Source organism: Mya arenaria, chromosome 2 (genome assembly GCF_026914265.1).
Source record: "Mya arenaria isolate MELC-2E11 chromosome 2, ASM2691426v1".
Taxonomy (NCBI): Eukaryota; Metazoa; Mollusca; class Bivalvia; order Myida; family Myidae; genus Mya; species Mya arenaria.
The window spans coordinates 1681984-1702167 of NC_069123.1; the positions used below are offsets into that span (position 1 = coordinate 1681984).

The 20184-nt window shown below is 34.2% G+C and overlaps 1 protein-coding gene across 7 annotated transcripts in view; it reads left to right on the forward strand.

The window, feature by feature from the left end:
• LOC128225070 (solute carrier organic anion transporter family member 4A1-like) overlaps window positions 1–19659 on the forward strand; it is a 102479-nt gene extending 82820 nt beyond the window's left edge. For all 7 annotated transcript variants that reach the window (XM_052935083.1, XM_052935082.1, XM_052935085.1 and 4 more), the window contains 9 exons: window positions 2474–2933; window positions 3338–3440; window positions 4144–4466; window positions 7580–7669; window positions 8654–8861; window positions 10196–10352; window positions 10902–11080; window positions 11765–11829; window positions 17350–19659. In XM_052935083.1, coding sequence (XP_052791043.1) covers window positions 2474–2933; window positions 3338–3440; window positions 4144–4466; window positions 7580–7669; window positions 8654–8861; window positions 10196–10352; window positions 10902–11080; window positions 11765–11829; window positions 17350–17777 — 2013 coding nt within the window. In that variant the 3' untranslated portion in view covers window positions 17778–19659. The remainder of the gene's footprint in view (window positions 1–2473; window positions 2934–3337; window positions 3441–4143; window positions 4467–7579; window positions 7670–8653; window positions 8862–10195; window positions 10353–10901; window positions 11081–11764; window positions 11830–17349) is intronic.
• Window positions 19660–20184: the final 525 nt, after the last annotated feature.

Consider the following 20184-nt stretch of genomic DNA (forward strand, 5'->3'; position numbering starts at 1 on the left):
GGGGGAAGGCGTCGTCTCCGACCATGTAGTAGGGTGTGTCCCGGTCGTCATTAGGCAGCGAATCCGGTTGGGGTGTCCGATCGTTCCCTCACGAAGACCTGGCTCTAGCCGCGCCCGGTTAAAGATGCCGGCATCGGAACACGACCCTGGTGACCCCACATCCACCCAGATGAACTTGTAGTTCGAGTCTACCACCGCAAGCATGACGATAGAAAAGAAGCCTTAATAGTTGTAGTAGAGTGAGCCACTCTTGGGGGGCTTCTTGATTGCGACGTGCTTCCCATCGATCGCGCCACAAGAGTGGGGGAAGTTCCACCTGTCTCCGAATCCCTCGGCCACCGGGCGCCATTCATCTTCTGTCTGGGCAGTTGCCCACATCTCATCCTCGTATACGTCGTAGATGGCCTGACACACCTCGGGGATGAAAAGGGCGATGGTGTTGTGTGGGACACGAAACGCAAACGCAAGATCGTGTTACCTGCTTCCGGTCGCCAAAAACCTCAAGGTGATTGCCAGCTTCAGTCCAGGGTCCAAGGGGGTTCGATGCCTGCAACAGGAGAGGATGAAATATGATTAAACCTTAGCAAGAATATAATGTTTGGAGGGAATTTTGTTTGCAAAATACGGATTAACTTACGTTGTACTCTTGGTAATGCGGGGGCCAACTCGGTTAAGCAACTCATAGTACATCTGTGGCTCCATGCGGAGGAAGGCTTTGAAGTCGGCAGCGTGCTCGGTCTCGAGTTCCTTCATGAGAGTCTCGTACTGGCCGAAAAGGGGTCTGCGTAGGATAAACTCTCGCACCCACCAGCGTCTTTCTCTTCTGCGGGCCCTCTGTCGCTCCCTCTCGGCGGCTTCTAGTATTGCCGCCAGGACCAGGTTGTACTGGAACCTTACTTGAGCCAGTTCGTGTTCGAGCAGTGCCATTCGAAGTCTCCTCGGTGCAGCCATAGTGATGAACTGACAATGTCAGGTAGGAAGAACGGAATAGCTCGGCACCCAAGTCCGTGTTACATCGGACGAGCATCGGCCGGTCATTGTTCAAAGCCCGTTAACAACCCGACCAGCGATCGCACGGTGTCCTGTTACCTGCTCGGGTACCGGCCGTATTCCTTCCGATGTCCGGCCGACCTCCGGCCGGTAGTTGCTGCCACATCGGCAGAAAAAAACTCGCATTTTGAGAGAGACTCCGTACGGTCACCGGCCGGTGTTCGGTCGGTCGCCTGAAGATGTCCGGACGGAGTCCGTTCACGTCACCGAGCTCTGCTTCCGATGAGGAGAGCTCGGTGGCATCAAAAAAATCCACCGAGCTCTACCGATGCCGGACATCGGCCGGGCTATGTGACTGGGCCATTAACAGGGGCATGCAACAAATTTTGACCTAAAAATCCTCTATTACAACGTTATTGGTGTTTTAGTGCTGGCTTTATTACAAACGTTTATTACAGTGATGACAGATGAATTGTATTCTGATCGTTAACATGTTATGTAATTTAGGAAACTTGTGCATTTAATGAAGCAGTCTGTTAATCGGTTAACTGTCTAAATTAGTGCAAGCCAAAGTAGAAAAGTGATGAAAAACTGAGTCTTATATTTCACTTTAGGTGGCTTAATGACTAGCATCAAAATAAACTTGAGCAGGTATTCATAACATAACATAAAACATGCTAATTGAAATATCTCACTGGTCATATCATATAATAACTTAATAATAAACATCCGAAATAGTTGATTTGCATTGACTTTATTAAAATATATACTTTTATTGTAAAAACAAGTATATGCTTCTATTGATTTAACTGTCAATTAAGGTTTTAGGAAATCGACTAATCGAGGAAATGACTTATATTAAACCTAATATATTTATCCGCCCATGTTTTTTTTTATCTTAAAGATGCTTAATATTTATCTTAGGTATAAGTTTTGTGTTTGTTTCCTTGGTGGAAAAGAGAAATGTAGTCCATTTTAAAAGGCCATTTGAAAGTGACCCAGTTGGGGCTCAACTAGTGACCCGGAGACTAGCGGTGGACACCAAGTAATAGTTAAGAGTTCTGGCTACCTGAGTTCAATTGTTTAGAAAAGCAAAAATGATTGATGACTTTGTGTGATGGCGCAAATGTCTATTTACTAGCCTAAGCTCATGTACGAATCACCAAATTACTCACTTCGGTGGATGTTTTCATCAGATAAATTCAAAATGATTAAACAGACTTGAACGTAAACACTTACACATCCTCATCACCCTACCTCTCTCTTTAAATCTTGGCATTCTACTAGATATACATACATGTCTCTTTTAATAAATACTTTTTTACAATTAACAATAAGCTTTTTAAGAACATTCGCAGGAGAAGATCATGGTGAGAAAAATCAGGTGAAATTGGAGCATAACAGCGAACATCTACAGTAAATTTAGTACATCTATCTACATTTAATTTCAGTTTATATTAAATTGTTATCTTTCTATTTACAGGGCATGGTTGTCAATGGCTTCGTCAACGTTGTGATCTCAAACATCGAGCGACGATACGATCTGAGCTCTACCGTTACAGGAACAGTGGCAAGTTCTTACGACATCGCATCAGTACTATGTCTAATTCCGGTCAGCTACTTTGGTGGTCTGGGCTCCAAGCCTCGATATCTAGGCATCGGCATTTTCATCATGGGAATAGGATCGATTGTATTTGCGCTCCCACAATTTACATCGGGATTGTATCAAGTGGATGATGAAGGAATACGCATGACATGTGACGCAAGTGCTAATGACACGATTGGTTGCGATGTTAATAACTTACCTGCAAGTTTATCAAACTACAGATTTGTGTTCTTCCTCGGGCAGCTATTACACGGGGCGGGTGCTGCCCCGTTGTATACTCTTGGAGTTACATATCTCGATGAAAATCTACCTCTGCGATCATCATCATTTTATATTGGTATGTTGTTGGTCTGCAAAATGATAGACTTTTATATAGATATATTTTCAAAAGCTATTTAATTATGGTGAACGTTTTTAGCCCTTTTTAGTACAGTTCATTTGAATATTTAATTATAATCCACTGAATGAATGAAATCATTGAAGTTAAACAATGATTATGGATATTAACAAGCTTTTATTGCCACTTAATGCTAAAATGATTTATTTCATTTGGAAGGAACCCCAAAAACAAAAGTATGTCACCTTAGAACAAGAACTTAATGAGTGCATACAAGCAAAGAAGTAGATATCAAGATTTTGCATTAAGGTGACAATTATTATTTTATGTCTAATAACAAAAAACTGTGTCTGATTCTAACAAGAAAATTAAAATGTATGTTTCATGTACATTGATTTTTTCAGGTATATTTTACGCCCTGGCCATTGTGGGACCAGCGATTGGCTATCTAGCAGGAGGGGCGTTTCTTGACATCTATGTGGACACATACAGGATTGACCCAAGCAGGTGAGCCATGGTTTTTTTTCTAGTTTGTCTCCTTTTCTGATGTTGGAGCAGATTCTTCAACATTTAATAAATTTGGTACAAATGTTGCCAATGACAATAATGTCAAATTTGGTACAAATGTTGCCAATGACAATAAGGTCAAATTTGGTACAAATGTTGCCAATGAAAATAATGTCAAATTTGGTACAAATGTTGCCAATGACAATGATGTCAAATTTTGATACAAATGTTGCCAATGAAAATATTGTCAAATTTCGTACAAATGTTGCCAATGACAATAATGTCAAATTTTGATACTAATGTTGCCAATGAGAATAATGTCGAATTTTGATACAAATGTTGCCAATGACAATAATGTCAAATTTGGTACAATTGTTCTCAATCAAAATAATGTCAAATTTGGTAAATGCTGCTAATGAAAATAAGGACAAATTTGGTGTACAGATGTTGCCAATGAAAATAATGTCATATTTGGTACAAATGTTGCCAATGACAATAAGGTCAAATTTGGTACAAAAGTTGCCAATGGCAATAATGTCAAATTAGGTACAAATGGTGCCAATGACAATAAAGTCAAGTATTAATGAACTTCATCCAACTTTAAAAGGTTGTGGCTTATAAGTTATAATTAAAGGAGCTGCAATCTGTGAGAAGAATTGATTGGATATGGTAAAAAAATGCCAAAATATGCTTTTGTTTTTAGCTTGACCATAACCCCAAATAGTCCACGCTGGGTAGGAGCTTGGTGGATCGGATTCTTGATCAGCGGGGCGCTTGCATTTCTAGTCGCCTTTCCGATGGCAGGGTTTCCAAAACTGCTACCTGGCTCCGAAAAATACAAGCTTGAGAGAGAAAAAGAAGTTTACAGTAAAAAGGACAAGAGGCATGAATACAAAGACAAAGAAAATAGTCCCGATTCGACCAATGAGGAGACAGCTCTCAGCTACAAACAGATTATAAAGTCTGTGAAAGTACTGTTGTTCAATCCGACCTTCATGTGTCTGAATTTGGCTGCTGCGTGTGAAGGTATGGAATATTTATAATATTACAGACTTAAGTACATATTTTAGCTATACAATGCTGAGGCCATAGTAACAATCTTGCTTGACGCACACCTCCAGCATCGACTGCTGTGACTCAATAGAGCTATGTGTCTTTGGGTGGTGGAGGTGTACGTGCGTTTGGACAAAATTGAGGATGGTGCAGTCATTTTCATGCATTTTAGATGTTGCCAAAATTCTGAGTTTGTTATTCCTGCGATAATTAACAAAGAGTCTGGTTACATGGCAAAAAAATAATGAGGAAATCACTTCAAGTGCATAGCATACTGCAGAGTAGTTGACGAGGAACAGTCGTGGGACTCAATCTCTTAGATTTGTAATTCAAGTGTTTTGCTGTCAAGTTCTTGGTACAAAACCATCCTCCATTCATCATTGGGAATTGAATTTACCCGGTACTTAGCGCCGGATCTCCTATAAAACAACTTTTTCCCAAAAGTACCCAGTTTTTACTACAGCTAATCACGAAACTGTTTAATATTTTTCAAACTATTTAAAAAAAAGTGGCATTTAGATTTGTCAGTCTTGTGTATAGGAAGGTAGGTCAATTACAGTTTGACTTAGCACCATGAAACTTTCAAATTACTCTTAACCAGTATATGAACCATATTGCTTTTGATGTCAGTAGTCGAAGGTCATAGTCAACAGTCTTAATAAAACAATGCGCACACAATAACTTGAGAAGGGTTTGACCTAGAACCATGAAACTTCAGATGACCCCTATTGTTTTTTAGACTGTTATGTCAAAGGTCATGGTCTCAGTCAAAAGTGTTATGAAAACATTTTTACTTTGTTGATATATTTGTGTTTATTCCATAAAAAATATTGTGCAACCATTTGTTTTCAATGATGTTTTCTTTAAATAAACATTTATTTAATCTTCCACAGTCATGTTTCTGACAAAAACGAAAACACCTTATTAGGTAAAAAAAATGTCTTATTTCTTAAGTGTTAAAAAACCTTAGTGCAAAAACTCAATATCTGCTTCTATTTCTTTATGCAGTTATTAAGTTATTGCACTAAGGTGACATATTGTAATGCATGTTTAAAGCGACACTCTTATTCAAAATCAATACATACACATTTATGGAAAATATTAAAATTAATGATAACAAGATTGTAAATGTGTATTAAATAGCTGAACACTTAAAAATATTAAATGATTGTTGAGTGCTAAAAGATTAACTGTGATCTACTATTGTCCCGTAAGATAGAAATACCGTGTTTTCTGCACATTTCTTTTAAATTGAACTCGGCTTCCTTCATAGACATCTTTGTTTTCGACATTTATTCATCCTTTTTGTATATTAAAACATTTGTTTTATTTTTGGTAAATCTTATTTAGGAGTAAGAGTGAATATACTTGTAAAGTTTTGTTCTTGTGTTGTCTACGGAGCAACATGACAGACGACACTTCCTGATCGTCTTATTCGTAAGAGAAAGGGTTCACTGATGTTATATCATTTTTACATCACTTGTAAGAAACATGGAGAATCTTAGCGCCAGAACAGATCCAAATCATATAAAAGTAGCAAATGTTGTGATGTAAGTGTCAACGCAAGAAACATCAACCCAATTTGTTAACGTACATAATGTAACAATATTGTTAGTTGCTGACAACACGTTACTGGGTAATCATCTAAGACCCCACATGTTGGCTTGTTCGTTAATGATAAAAATAAATAAAAAGAGAAAATACTAGATAATTCCTTAGGTTTACATAATAGTATTATTCAAGGGATGAGCACAAAATGATTTTTGTGTGAAAAACGTCTGATCGTAGCTTTCAGGGAGATTTCTGCTATAACAACATTTGATAAGAATATGTTTACTATTTTTGCCATATATCTTGACATCTTGAAGTATCTCGTTTGAAATGTTAAAAAACTGAAACAAATCCTTTCTTCTAACAAATGCTTATAAATGTTTACATCACTTTCAAGATAAAGATTTATCTCTTCTCAGACTGCTTATCTTAATAATGTTAATGTTACAAAATCCGGAGCAGCGGGATTTGCAGAACAATGCTAGAATGTTGTGTGCATGAGGTATAAATTTTACGTTTAATAGCTGTAAATATACAAAGGATATTTTGTTAGAAGCCAATTGAATAACCTACATTTATAGTTATTGATGAACAAATATGACAACAATTCTTAGAAAATGGACCATTTATAAGAAGTTGATTTAATTATGACTATTTGCAATGTTCTTACCAAATTATATTAAAGCTGCACTCTCACAGATATACCATTCTTACAACTTTTTTTTTATTGTCTTGGAAAGAGCCATTTTTTGCATAAATATCTGCAAACCAATTATATTAGATTGCTGACAAAAAATCAGATCGTAGATTTTCATATTTTCGTTCGAAAATTAATGTTGTATGGCTTAAACTGTTACTAACGGTTTAAGAAAAATGCATAAAACATAATTTTTTGAACTTAAATATAAAACTCTGTGATATAATTTTTTGTCAGCAGTCTTATATATAACTGGTTTCCATGGATTGTCGCAAAAATTGGCTCGTTCTAAGACAAAAAATAATAAAGTTGTTAAAACATTCAATCTGTGAGAGTGCAGCTTTAAGTGAGGCCCAGCAAAAGGTCTGTAGATTCAAAATTGTTAGTAATTATCTTGCTACTGCATCCAAAACCCAAGTTTTTGGAATTATACACGAATGCTTCAGTGCGCATGCAGTGGGTGATGAATCTGTTTTGTATCATTTTGTCAAGGAAACCGTTCAATAGCTAGCATGCGGTATAAGTGAATTTCTTTCTATGCCCCTTGCTAGTTACTGAACGGTTAAGCTCCGTTTCCTTGCGATTGTTTAGATATGGTAGTTGAGGTATAGACTAAAAGCACTCAAACACAGGACTTGCTTACTGTACAACATACTGTTCAAATACTTTGACGTTAGCTTTGGTGCACATGTTGAGGAGCAAGTTTCAAAACCGGAACTAAATAGTTTCTTAAATAAGTCCCCTGATTGACCCAGTGGAAAATGAACATGTTGGCATTGCAGTGGCTTCCGTTACTCTTGTTATTGTTAATACATGTAATACACTTTATATTTTCAAGGGAACCTGTTATCTGGAATCGCAACATTTATGCCGAAGTTTATCGAAGCCCAGTTTGGCCTTCCTGCATCGACTGCTGCCCAATATGTTGGTAGGTAAACTGAATATCATCAGAAATCAGGGGACAGACAAAGCCCCCTCCCCTAACAAAAAGATTATTTTCAATATACAATAAAAAAATTATAGAAAAATTAAAATAGTCCATTAAACAACGTTTACACTCGCAAACAATATAAAAGATTGTTAAAATAGAATGGGGTGGATTAATGCAAAAAACTTTGGGGATGGGGGAATTAGGTCCTATACTAATCAGTAACTGTTTGCGCTTTGTCGATTGATTTCAGTGATTATTAGCTTTTTCTTTTGTTGTTGAAGAAAATTTATAATCATGCCAGGTCTAAGTGTGGTACAAGAAGTTTGTGTTATTTATCAGAATCATTTCCCTATGATGAGAAGTTTTCATGTGAAAGCTCTCTGAGATAATAATGAATAATAACGGTAATAATTTTTTATTTAAAATCGTCTGCTGTTTATTGTATCATACCTCAGACACCAGCTTATATATTGGTTGTCAAAAAATAATTTATTCAACACTGCAAATGAATTGATAATGCAGAAGGCAGATATTATACCTGCAGGTTGTGAATACTAATTTTTTGATTTAGATTTGCTTCCTTTTCATCAATTAGTTATTTGTTTTTATTTTTAACAGAAAAATAGCTGAAGTTTATTCATGTTATATGAATTACAAGATTAAATAAACATTGCGCTGATTGTTCAGAACTTTGTGATTTTGGATATCATTGTAAACATTTAAACATGACTTATTGTTTTATGCCCTCACTTGTTTAAATATAAACAAGTACTGCTGAAAAGCTGTATCAAATCGTGTTAGAAATCCAGCAGATCTGAAATGTATCCATTGAACTTTTGGAGCGGCAACTATTAAGAGGTTAACAATGAATACATTGAAAACATTAAATTCTGATCTGTTCAACAGTTCTGAATGATGAGCTCAATGTCTTTCTGTATTATTTTAGCATTAAAAAATACAATATAATCCTCTATTTTCCAGGTTATGCAGCTATCCCTGCCGGAGGGGGTGGCACGTTCCTCGGGGGGTACCTCGTCAAGAGATTTGATCTCCATGTACGGGGAATTATTCGACTATGCCTCGGAGTCACTGCTGCGTGTCTGGGCCTTGGTCTGGTGTTTATTGTCCACTGTGATAACTTCCCATTTGCTGGTGTGAATACAAATTACGGGAATACTGCTGAAAATAGGTAGAGTTAATTCTACTCATGTATAGATGGGTATTTTAATGTTTTAATTGTCAAGATATTGTCCTTATTACTAGTTATTATAAGTATCTATCATGTGTTTCCGGTACGGATAGAAAAATCTGACCCAAGGGCATGCGCGTAAGCCAGTAACGAGGCTTGCCGAGTTACCGGTCACGCAGCATGCCCGAGGGTCGGATTTTTCGATCTGACAGGAAAAACATGATTGATATTTTTTCTTGCATACCTAAAATTATGAATTTGTGGGAAAATTCACGTAGAAAACATACTTTTGTACATTTCACCAAAAAGCGTGTACGACGTTGTGTACTGACATCATAAAGCGCAGTAATCTTAAATCACTATCGACGTCAAATAGTTCCTTTAAAAATCGCGCTTTTACGGTTATTTATTTTCAATTTTAATTAAAAGCATTGTATACTTATATTTTTTATTCCGCTTTATTGAAATTGCATACTATACTTTTCATAAACCATAAAATAAAAGAAATAAGATGAGTTTTTCCAGCACCGGTCACATGATTGGAAACAGACGTCCGGTATGCAAGAATATCTAATCTGTAATCAATGTATTGTCATATCCCTGGTGTCGTCAATATCGAAGATGTGCAGGAACTTAAACTTGGTTATAAATCAAAAACATTCAGGATAATCAAATTAAACTTGGTGCTCATGTTGTCTGAAAAGTAAGGCTTATTACTCTGGCTCTAATAGTTATGGAGTTATGCCCCTTGTTCAGCTCTGAAAAAAACACACCAAGCATTGGCATTAGCTAGACTGTGCTCTTCTATATTTTAACTTTAAATTGCCATTCTGTCAGAAATTGCAAACTTATTGTGTGTTTTCTGTTAATAAGTAATTTATATTAGAGTTTGTACAGGAACAAAGATAGAAAATAAAACAAACTAGTTGTGTATAAGCCTATTAAGAGTCAGGCCAGGAGCTCAGTCTTTCAATAATGGTCTTACTAACATAGCAAAGTGTTGTCGTCAATCAGGTAATATAATTTTTGAAACGAAGAAACAGTCAGTTTGTACCTTCCTAAAAGTGATTTCAGTAAGAAACAGTAAGTTTCCAGGACTTCATAGTGTGTTATTTCAGGCTTCGATTAAATAGGTTGGCTGAATTGAATCCAATAATAACTGTACATGTATGGATCTTTTATGGGTGTAAGAGCCCACCCCTAATATAGTGGTAAGGGTCAGCTTGAAAAAGAATATGCTCAATCGCTGATGGTGGCAGTGTTTGCAAGAATAACTGATCTATGTATCAAAAATTAGATTATATTAATTTATATTATGTATGATTATATTTCAGTACCCATACTTCCTTAAGCTTGGAACTCGACGCCCACTGTAACACAGGATGTCAATGCAGCAAGGATGTGTATAACCCCGTCTGCGGAATTGATGGCATGGTGTATTTTTCTCCGTGCTATGCTGGATGTGCCGCGGAAACAAGAGGGGAGCAAACTGTGAGTTAAGGGATAGAATAAGTGAAGAGTTGTTCGACCTGGAATCTTTGATGCCATTTTAATAAAGATCTCAATTGATTTAAGTCATTATTTTGCTAAAGATAGGCAGTATTAAAAATGAACAAAATTTTTAAGAAGTAAAAAAGTGAATGCATTGCCAATTTTAACGTCTTTTTACGAGTTATTAAAGTTTGACTAAAATCATTTCTTGAAATGAGCCCCATATTCCTTAAAAAATTAGTGTTAGAGGTTTTAATGAATGAATGGAAAAGCATGCCAAATGAATAAAAAATTCCATGTTAGATATGCAGCGAAAACCAGGGGAGATAAGAATGTAAGATTTGGGAGGGAGGAATGGTGAGAGTTGTAGACCTTTTGTCATTTATTTAGTTGTCTGCAAAGAAATAATTGAGATATTGTTGTAGACTTGGTGTGGTCAATGAAGCTGTTAGAGCCCTGCAAAAAACTCAATGTTGACCATAACTTTAAACCCTTTTCAAATTTCACAAGCCTCATACAAAATAAATGTTTGAAATTTTTTATTTTCAGACATACAGCAACTGTTCGTGCGTGGTGTTCGACAGAAACGCGACTGCGCCGCAGTATGAGGCTATCGAGGGGAAATGCACCGCCAACTGCGCTTACCTCCCTTTGTTTCTACCCATATGTGCCATACTCATCATGTTGACGTTCATCGCTAGTATGCCGGCGCTGTCCGCCACACTCAGGTCAGCTTGTTTGAATATCTATCCATGTAAATAGCTTTATAGAGCTGACTACTGTGTTATTTATTCTCTTGTTCCATGGTCAGCCCTAGTATCCTAGGATTGTGTGCTAAACTCCAGTGAGCTGGTTAAAATAAACTGTTGTTTTTTCGTCAAATATTTTTGTAAACATAATTAAAATGTTGATAAACTGAGCTATACAAATCTTTTTTTAACTTAACTAAGGTATGATTTGGTAGAATTTGGGAAATAAGTAAATATAACTTGACTTACTTGGAATGTCTATTAAGTATTGTATAGCTAGACATCAAAATGGATTTCATGTTATAAGTCAATGATAAATTATGAAATAATTTTATGATGTTCAACATGTAAACAGCAGCTTTGAAACATAAATAATACATGAAATGCATTGAAAGAAACTATTATAAAAAGTTGAATATGTTGCTGATTGATGCAAAATACAGTGGAAACCCATTGGCTCGACATCGCTTGGCTCGATTTCCTCATTGGCTCAAACTGGATGTGAATTAAAGACCAATTTTGTTTTACTCTCCCGCTTTGCCAGATATCTGCAAGACTCAAAGTATTTTGGCAAGTCCTTGGGATATCGAGCCAACAGGATTTGACTCTAGTTAAATGACTCATAATAATACTGTAAAATAAATGAATGTTATTTTCTTTCAGGAGTATTCCTACAGAACAACGATCGTTTGGCCTGGGTATTCAATGGATTATAGCCAGATGCTTAGGTGGGTGAAATAAGACTGTGCTAAGAAATATGCAACAGTAAAGATTTTTATATATTTTGCAGGCAACACTATATGATAATAATAAGTCAATCACTATATACCTCTTGTACACCCTCTTTCAAACGTAAATCTTCTTCCTACCAAATCAAAAGACCTGCCCTTCTCAAAAAAGTGCGGAAAACGCGCGTTAAACGTGCGTTAAACGTGCAGAAAACGCGCGTTAAACGCAGCGGTATTGGCACTGCGTTTTAAGCGTATTTTTCTTACCGAGTGCGTAAAAAGTGAATAAAATTGAACAGAAAAGCGCACTTAAGCGTATTTTTTCTGCGCTTTTTACAAAAAACGCACTAAGTGCACTTGAAAGTGCGTTTTTTACCTCCAAAAAGCGCAGTTAAAACGCACTTAAGTGCGTTTTTTTAGAAAGAATACGCACTTCTTGAAAGTGCGTTTTTAGTTCGCTTTTTGGAGGTAAAAACGCACTTCTAGAAAAGACGCACTCAACTGCGTTTTAAGTGCGCATTTTTGGGTTAAAAACGCAGTTAAACGCACTTCAGTAAAGAAGTGCGTTTTGATCCCTAAAAAACGCGCTTAAAACGCACTTCCGTTTTTACTGATTAAAAGTGAATCTTTTGCACCCAAATTTTATGAAAAAATTGCGTTAAAAGTGCATTTTTTTCTGCATTAAAAGAGCATTTTTCTGTGTTAAAAAAGAGCACAAATTCACTCAGGTGCATTTTACCTGCATTAAAAGTGTCCATTTTTGCAAAAATAAAAAATGGACACTTTTAATATATTATTTATATATATAAATATATTGAACCATCAAAAATAGAACACATTTGAATAAATAAATTAGTGTTTTAGCTAAAACGGAATGGAAGGGCGGCCCGCCCTGCCCTTTTTTGACCCCGCCCCGTTGCCCCTTTTTACAAGCCCCGTCATATTTTTCCCGCCCCCTTGCGCCCTTCTGGCCATTCAGATCGTTGTTTATCACAAAGTTACTCCATAAAAGTATTTCATTGGTCAATGTTGCCGTTTCCTAATCTGTCACAGATCAGTGCGTGCTAAGGCGCATGACCGTCATCACCGCGGGTCTGATTAACGGTAAATCACGCTTATAATCAGGGTGCTAATTGCTGTTCATTATGACACATTATTCCTTGTCTGAGACATCGAAGTTGTACCTCTAAATGTCGATCTTTGATGCCAATGTTGTTACAAATTTAATTAATTTAGCCATTTATAATCGTTAATCTCCTAATCACATAATTGGGTCGTCTATCATCCAATTATCGAAACGTCCCATGTTAACCAATCAGAGAAGACACTGGTCAAATGATTAAAAGTTTGTTAAATTGCGATAGAAAAAAGCGAAGAAATGATGAAAAATGTTGTCAAGCATTAGTAAACAATTGATACTTGCAGTGTTAAAACAAGGCACACTTTTTAGAACATTGTTTCGTTTGAAGCAGACGGTCATTGAAAAACAGACGGTGGCGCTAAGAACATCAAATACTTGACTTCATGACCAATATTTGATAGTTTTTGTGTAGAATGCTCATAATGAAAATTTGTTTTGTAATCTCAAAACTTTTTTATTTGCTTTATATAGCGTTTACTTACAGTATTTTCCTCCTTTGTACGATGTTTAAAGTAGAAGATTCGGTGTGTCACCGCCATTTTGTCATAACATTTTTCGGAGTTTATTTCCCAATTTTCTAGTTCTATTTTTAAGTATTAGTGAGTATTTCATTAAGGATAGAGATTTTAAATGTCATTTTGTTTTAAAATATCAGCATATTGAAATTTATTTAACCAAAGACAAGTAAACAACAGCAAAGCTGAATGTGACATTCGTACCCTATCCTGATCGTACCAAAACAAGATTCGCCCCTGCACTTAAATGTTTTTAACAGCTCATATATAAGGTCATTCTGATTGTCTTTGTTTTTATTTTAGACACTTTTTGTAGGTAAACTATACATTGCAAAAAAGAGACTCTAGACAAGTACACTTTTGATAGGCCAAAAAGAACACCTTTTTTGAACATATCATCTAGTAAAAGCAATCAAAGTAAATGTGAATTTAAAGTTTTGTGGCATGGCACAATATATATCTCAGGTTTTACGATAAGGATCTCTTCTCCTTAAAGTCTCCCCACTTCTCCCTAATTTGACTGGTGGTAGAAGTGACTTCTCCCCAAAAAATCAGCCTTGTGAGAGCCCAGGTGACAACAACCTGAGATGGTAAAGAAAGTGTCTGAAGTGAAAATGAACAAGGGAGAAGAATTAAGAATATTCTGTAGTGATATTACTACAATGTGTGCATGAACATGCATGTACTTTGATAAGGTACATGGTCGTTTTACAACAATACAAAGCTAATATTGTGGGCATTGTTTTCCCATTTAAGAAAGCACTATGCCCTTATTTAGGCCCACCCTGCCCTTTTTTGGCCCACCCTGCCCTTTTTATTTCCTGGCTAAAACACTATAAATACTGATTTTGTTTCATTTAAATTTCCTAAACATGAGTTTGTGTTACATATATAAAAAAATATCTCATAATTAATTTAACATGACACCTTGTAACTGGACATAATGTATTTACAGTCAGACAAACAAGTACATATTTGTAAAATTTAGCAATAATAAAATAACCTTTTACTCAGTGGCAAAAATAATTGATAGAAAATCATGAAACTGTAAGCTACAAATTGGAAAATGACAGTCTCAAGAATCTTTTGTTATATTTATGTCAAATCTAGAGATTCCTGACAGCTCTGGAATAAAACAGGGTATCATATTTTAAATAAGTATTGACTTTATTAGTACTTAAATTGATTGACCCAATTTGGCCAGTTTCCAATAACTGGTAAGCCATGTGGAAGATGACAGTTTTATGACCCCTCCAAAAACCAACACTGTAATCATTTGTATAACTTTAAAGGTGCTAGTGTGCATATTTATGGAAACATGGCAATTTCTGCTTAATATGTTAATATTATATTAACATATATAAGGATAAAAACAAGTGCATCTTCATAGAGTTTTAAAACTACATCTACTATCTGGGACCAATAATCCTACTTCCAGCTACTATCTACACCAGCATTGTTATTTATTAAAATATGTGCACTAGATTGAAAGTTGACAAACAAAAGTCCCACAAGTAGTCAAGTGTCATAACAGTGAAATTAACAACTGAAATAAAGAATACATACCATGACCTGAGTACTTTCACATGTCAGTTTATCACAAATCATCCAATAGTGGTATTGTCATGTTTCTAATCATAGTTCATATTTACCTGATCTAATGATCATTATTTTATTTCACTAATCCCTTTAATATTAATTTGTTTTAATTGGTGTAAATCCATTTATTAATTAAAACATCATCAATATTCTTTTAATGAAATCCAAACAAAATGGCTACCAGTAGCTTTGATTTGAAATTGGCTCCCTAAATGCTGAGATTTAATTGGTCCTTGGTACAATCAGATAAGATCAGGCTTATCATGCATGTTGTAAAATTGGAAAGGAAATGACAAAGAATTTGGTAGTCATTACAAGAAACTTAAGGAATAATAATTCTATAAATGTTGTAATTACATGCAATTGATTCTTGCCTATAAGTAAAATGTGTTCTTTTGATTACACAATAAATAAGAAATTATAATATATTTTTGATTTTTAAAATAATCTTTCTTTTTATTTCATTATTTTATTTTTTTTTATTTTGAAGGTATATTGATCAATAATAAAATGCTTATTTACTGGTTGATTTATTCATTCATTCATATTCTTGTATTTATGTGTGTATTTCATAAATGTTATTTTGAAGAGGGCATGATTCACATTAATATTAAAAAAAGTAAAAGATTCACTTCTTAACAAAAAGACGCACTTAAAACGCACTTACTGGTGGTCAGAAAAATATCAAAATAAAAGACGCACTTAAAACGCACTTATTGGTGGTAAAAAAAGAAACAAAATAAAAGACGCACTTTTCCCTTAAAAGATCCACTAAAAACGCACTCTGCTGAAAACAAAAACCTAAAAGATTCACTTTTAACGCACTTCTGTATAAAAAGCGCACTTATTGACAGAAAAAATACACTTAAACGCACTTCTGTTAGAAAAGACGCACTTATTCACACAAAAAACGCACTTCAGTTAACAAAAGACGCAGAAAAAATACACTTATTTAGAAAAGATACACTTATTACGCAGTTATTCATAAAAATACGCAGAATAAATACACTTTTTCAGAAAAACGCAGGAAAAATACACTTTTTAGTGCGTTTTAAGCGCGTTTTGGTAAAAAGTGTATTTTTTTTTGAGAAGGGTGGGGCTAATTAAATATATATATAGGTGTAATACTTTTCCATATACATGCCTCAGAGATTCCATTAAGTGTATTTGTCAATTGTTTTTATCATCCAATCAAATCACTCATATCCTACTCTTAAAATTAAGCTAATTCTAAGGTGGTTATTAATATGGGCAGCCCTAGGGCCCCGAATTCAATATAAATTGTATACTTATTGTTAGACATGCCTCAGAGATTCCATTCAGTCTATTCAGGTCAATTAATTTTATCATCCAATCAAATCACTCATATCCTACCCTTATAATAGAGTTAAATATAAGGTGGTTAATGAATACTGGGACTGTATTCAAATTAGTTAATATCCTTATCCTCAGACATGCCTCAGTATTTCCATACAGCCAATTGGTCTATTAATTTTACAGTCCAATTAAACACTCAGATTCTACTCTTAAATCTTAAGATTGATCTAATTTGGTTATTGAATTTGGCAGTACCCATATTCAATATAAAACTTAGCCTTATTCTTAAACATGCCACTGTTATTCCATTTAGTGTATATATTGGTCAATAATTTTTACGGCCAATCAAAATGCTCAGTTTTCACTCTTAAATTTAACCTTACCAGGTAAGTTAAGATGGATATTGGTCCTAGAGCCGATATTCACAATGTCTGAGCCCCAAATTGAGACTAAGGCTCAGATAAAGGAGCTTGTTTCAAAATATCTTTGATATAACTATTTTGGACAAAAGATGTCTGCCGGATTGTTGAATAGGTTGTTTGTAACAGATTTAGGAATCTTTACCATTATTACTCTGGTAGGAGTAATTTTATAAAATAAAATAAAAAATATGAAGTATTGAATCTTAAATTTCAAACACAGACATAAGACGTTCGTAAACATGGACCCTGATTCTACATGTACATAATATTTAAAAAGAATTCAACCAAAACATGTCCTTAGCAGTCAAACTTTGCCTCATAGGTGGTATTCAATATTCAACTTTAGTTTATCTTAGGGTCATACACCATCATGACTTCATTCACTCTTTTTGTCAGTTAATAATAACAAGTTGAGCCACATTTTTCAAAGATCCAATTAAGTTTAATATTGAATACCAATCCTGATCTATGAAGGATTGATTTGTTTTCTATCATTTACATAAATGATCTATTTTTCTATCCACAGGTTCAATACCAGGGCCAATAATGTTTGGAAAACTGATTGACATTACATGTGACTTATGGCAAGTTCGCTGCGAAGAGCAAGGCTCGTGCTTCTCGTATGACAACAAACAAATGAGTCATAACGTTCTCGCCATTATTCTCTGTGTCAAATTTCTATCAACATTTTTCTTTTTCTTAGCTTTAATCTTATACAAAGTGCCAAAGAGTGAAGACGAAAATTCAAATTCAAAATTCGATAAAAATCCGCTTAGTGACGGTTTTAAAGATGAATCACCTCCACCGCCAACTCCAATAGGGTTAAAATCGATTACTGACAGAAAGCGATTAAGTAATCCTAGTATTCATACAGCGGTTACGATGTTGTCTGATAGTATACCAACAACCCCAGCAAGTCCGAATGGAAGACACAACGATTGGTCGCATTTATAGCATTAGCTTTAAATCATACGAAATTTAATCGGTCTCATTTCTACATGCAAAGTCATGATCAAAATCATATGTATATTTATTTATATAACTTGTACAGTCATTTATTAATATTTATTTTGTAAAATATATGTGTCTTATTGAACAAGCATTTTGTTGATTTGTTGCTGTTTTTAAATACTTATTTAGTACTAATATTATTCTACAGCTGAGCTGTAAAGATGTGTTTTGATATAAATAAATGTTCATATTAAATAATGTAAATAAATAAAAGAATACATGCTTTATTTAATCTTGTTTCATCACATTTAAATGTAACATTAAATTATTAAATAACAACCACACAGTCATCAATATAACAAATTATAAATTTTCTGATTTTAGCTGTCAATTAACATGTCCATTATTGCAAGTTAAAAAATAAAAAATGTAGCTTTTTTTTAATAAAATCGTTAAGATATTTGTATGAAACTTGGTAGGAATTTTGTTATTGTTCAATTACAGCTTATTAGGACAAATTATTTTTGAAATAGACAGTTAAGAAATGTACATTGATTTTGAATATGTATTAGCTTTTAGAGGATAAATAGAATTAAAGAAAGAAAGGGCTATTCCATTTAAACACTTAACCCCAAGGAGAGAAGGCACCTTCAAATTATACCAACCCCTAGAGAAGCGAATTTACCTTTTTTGGGTCCAAATTAGTGAAAAAAGACACCCACACATATACTAAAAAATAATTGCCTCCTCCCCGTGGTTTATATGTTTTACTGGAATAGCCCAAATAAGAGATGATTTCAATCTTAAATGTTTAAGTAAAGGGAAATGTAAAAAATTGATTAACCTTTTCTATCATCAAGATAACTTATTTTATCATCAAGAAGATCAACCAATTTTTATTAAAATTAATTTATAAAATAGTATATCTGCAACATACATGTATTTTTTTTATATATATGTTTACACTTTTGTCTTCAAAGAATGATGGCAGGAATGTGTTTATTAGTTATAAATACTTGTATATTATGCTAGCTTACTTTTATTCTTATAAATATTTAATAGAAAAAAATGGTATGCCATGTCATTTATTTAATGAATAATTTGAATAAATGGTTTTCTAGATTAGAATATAATTAATTTTAACAGGATGCATTGTTATTTTGATTTTTTTTTGAGTGATTTAAATGATCAGTATTAAACTTTTTGTCATACAGCACAAGGGGTGTGTCCACTTTAATCGCAAAACCTTTTCTACATGTATAATGTTAATACATTAATAATTTGTTGTGATTATTATTATTATTATTGTATTTGAAATATAAGAACAACTTTTTAAACTCTGAAACTAAAAAAATCATTACACTAATAATTTGTTGTTATTATTATTTTGCATTCTTAGTGTATTTGATATAATTTTTATTATATGAACAACTTTTTAAACTCTGAAACTAAAAAAATCATCAAATTTCGCTATTACTCAAAAACCTAAAGCCATTTAACATATCACAATGATATTTGAGTACATTGTACAAAATGTCATGGTACCAAAAACCAATAATAAACAATCAATATACAATTGATCTGTTGTTGAAGACACTGGCTTTCTGGTCATTTGTGCTGATAATAGAAACTGAACTTTAAATATCGGAATATGCTACAAAAATCTAATTTTGCAACATTTTTGTTTGAATATTATTTGATTTATTCATTTTTTTTCTGATTGAAACATTTTGGACCATTTTCAAATTTTAATGGATTTTCGTATAAACAGTCAAATCATAACTTCCCCCAACCAGCAAGCCAATATCTTGAAGCAATCTCTTTTCTTTCTTGAAATTATCTTTTTGTTCTTATGTATGTTGTTGTCTTAAAATAGAACAATAAAAAGTGAAAAGTTATGTGTTTGTGTATTTCATTTGACCTAGTGCCCTATATTTTTACCAGATATAACGTATGATCAAACTTGACTTAGAATATAACCTACATTTTAGCCAATGAAATTGCTGATAGGCAACCATTAAGTACTAGGCTTAATCATTAAAAATGTCATCTTTCACGGGTGTTTAAAGATCCACCTACTGCCATTCATCCGATACACAGTCCCTGCGTCCGATTCTGTGTTGACAATGAGTAAGCCAACGAGGTCATATTCTAAAACAGTTAGATGACCTGAAGTAATACTTTAATAATTAAGAAGGGCTCGTTCGTTACGCTCACTTCGCCCATTATTAATTTTTAAAATGTTACTTCATGTCATCTAACTGTTACCTAAACTCCATGGAGACTCACATATTTAGCTCCATGAAGACCGGGTAGAGTATCTGACCTCAATAGTGGCAACAAGAATTTCTGACCCAAATGACCTACTTTTTTAGATGACGTCACTCATTGCCATACTAAAATAGAATTA